The 2692-nt window shown below is 52.3% G+C and overlaps 1 protein-coding gene across 1 annotated transcript; it reads left to right on the forward strand.

Annotated features, from left to right (window-relative positions):
- Window positions 1–228: 228 nt before the first annotated feature.
- Window positions 229–1179, forward strand: LOC129043559 (olfactory receptor 1K1). Its single transcript, XM_054500206.1, is given in 1 exon segment — window positions 229–1179. A coding segment is annotated over 1 exon segment (951 nt).
- Window positions 1180–2692: the final 1513 nt, after the last annotated feature.

The following is a 2692-nucleotide window of genomic DNA, read 5'->3' on the forward strand; positions in this document are numbered from 1 at the left end:
AAGAAAATCTAAGGCCCAGAAAGGAAGAAGGTTCAGGGAGGTGAAATGACTTGCCCATAGTCACACCTGTGCGTAGGGCCAGGGCTACCTGACTCTAAACTCTTGATTTTTTCCCACGGCCAGGAAGCCTTGAACAATTTATCCCCTCACCTTTTCCATTAGACATTGGGGAGGTGACCCATCAATAGAAAGGAGCCCTTGAGGTTCCAGGCGAATAACCAGCCTGCCATGGAGGCTGCCAATGAGTCTTCAGAGGGAATTTCATTCATTTTATTGGGACTGACAACAAGTCCTGGACAGCAGCGGCCTCTCTTTGTGCTGTTCTTGCTCTTGTATGTGGCCGGCCTCCTGGGTAACGGACTCATTGTGGCTGTCATCCAGGCCAGTCCAGCCCTTCATGCACCCATGTACTTCCTGCTGGCCCGCCTGTCCTTTGCTGACCTCTGCTTCACCTCCGTCACTGTGCCCAAGATGTTGGCCAACTTGTTGACCCACGACCGCTCCATCTCGCTGGCTGGCTGCCTGACCCAAATGTACTTCTTCTTTGCCCTGGGAGTAACTGACAGCTGTCTCCTGGCGGCCATGGCCTATGACCGCTACGTGGCCATCCGGCACCCCCTCCACTATGCCACGAGGATGTCCCGGGCCGTGTGCACAGCCCTGGTGGGGATGGCATGGCTGGTGTCCCACGTCCACTCCCTCCTGCATATCCTGCTCATGGCTCGCTTGTCTTTCTGTGCTTCCCACCAAGTGCCCCACTTCTTCTGTGACCGCCAGCCTCTCTTAAGGCTCTCGCGCTCCGACACCCACCACATCCAGCTGCTCATCTTCACCGAGGGCGCCGCGGTGGTGGTCACTCCCTTCCTGCTCATCCTCGCCTCCTGTGGGGCCACCGCAGCTGCCATGCTCCAGCTGCCCTCGGCCTCTGGGAGGCTCCAGGCTGTGTCCACCTTTGGCTCCCACCTGGCTGTGGTGAGCATCTTCTATGGGACAATCATTGCAGTCTACTTCCAGCCCACATCCTGATACGAGGCAGAGCGGGGCCGTGTGGCCACTGTCATGTACACTGTAGTCACCCCCATGCTGAACCCCGTCATCTACAGCCTCCGGAATCACGATGTACAGGGGGCACTCTGAGCCCTTCTCATTGGGCGAAGGAGCTCAGCTAGTGACTCCTAAGGGCAGGACCCCACTGAGGACAGACTGCATCACCCACACTGGCGACTCTTGAACGTGACCCTCTGTCCTCTGCTATGCTCAAAAGTCATAACAGCTGTCATTTTCTGAGAACCTGCCCAGAAGCAGATCCTTGCCTGATCTCATTTTATTCCCACAGCCACCCAGGATGCAGGTATTATGATCCGGTTTTACACACAAGAAAATTTGTCTTTGAGCTCAAAGATAAGAAGTGACTTTCCAGCCAGGCGCAGCGGCTCACACCTGCAATCCCAGCACTTTGAGAAGCCGAGGTGGTGGATCACCTGAGGTCGGGAGTTCAAGATCAGCCTGGCCAACATGGCGAAACCCTGTCTCTACTAAAAATACCAAAATTAGCCAAGCGTAGTGGTGCACAACTGTAATCCCATCTACTCAGGAGACTGAGGCAAGAGAATCACTTGAACCCAAAAGACGAAGGTTGAAGTGAGCAAAGATCGTGCCACTGAGCTCCAGCCTGGGCGACAGAGCAAGACTCCATCTCAAAAAAAAAGAAGTGACTTTCTCAAATTCACACAGTTCTTAGCAAGCAAAACCTGCACCCCTTCTGCCACATCACGCTCTTCTAATGATCACTCTTAGGCATTTAGAATGCATTCCACCATTTCCTACCGACCGAGGGCAATCCAGGAGGGTGTGACATCCACGGAACGTGCCTTGTGTGGATGAGCACTTTCTCTTCAGTCATATGGCCATGTGTTCTCAAATAAATTGACTTCTCAACTGGGACTGGAATAGAGAAATTCACACACTCACATGTGAAGGGCTGGCCCCTCCTAATGAGCTCAGTGTGGCACACAGGAGGCCCTCTGCACATCTAAGATGAATAAATGACTCTGTGTTCACACTAACATGCATTTAGAAGAAGTCCCTTCTTCTTATTCTTTGTTCTTTCCCTTGTTTGCTATCATGGCACCTGTTCTGCCACACCTGGCGTTCTGTAGAAGGAGCACGTTGTGGACACGCATGGTCATGAATAAACAAAGCAAAGCTGAGGAGGAGGAGGCATAGGTGTTAGGGGCAGATGGAGCAGGCATTGGATAAGTCTTTATTATATGCCAGCACTTCACTTATTTTTACCCACAAAAAGTATGGGTACTCTTATTGCCACTTTATGAATGAGGAAACTGAGGCTCAAAGCTGGTAACCTAGTCAGTGTCGGAGCCAGAACAAGCCCTTATGCCACATGGGTCATGCAGGTGTGTTTTACTGGGCCCCATAGAATCCACGCACCAAGTTTTGGTGCCTCAGTGGAAGCACTTGCAGGAAGAAGTCTCAGACCAGGGCAGGTTCACTGCCTCAAGTAAGGACACATTCTGGGGTCTGAAAGGGCCTCATGGTGCCCGAGATTTTACCAAACAGGTTTGTGAGGCAGGAGCTTTTAGGTCTCTGTTTCTCTAAGAAATCTGCACCCACTTCCCCATCCCCTAGTCCCAACTCCACTCCTACTCCCATTCCCCTGCTGTAGAGAGAAGGA

This window comes from Pongo pygmaeus, chromosome 13, assembly GCF_028885625.2.
Source record: "Pongo pygmaeus isolate AG05252 chromosome 13, NHGRI_mPonPyg2-v2.0_pri, whole genome shotgun sequence".
Taxonomy (NCBI): Eukaryota; Metazoa; Chordata; class Mammalia; order Primates; family Hominidae; genus Pongo; species Pongo pygmaeus.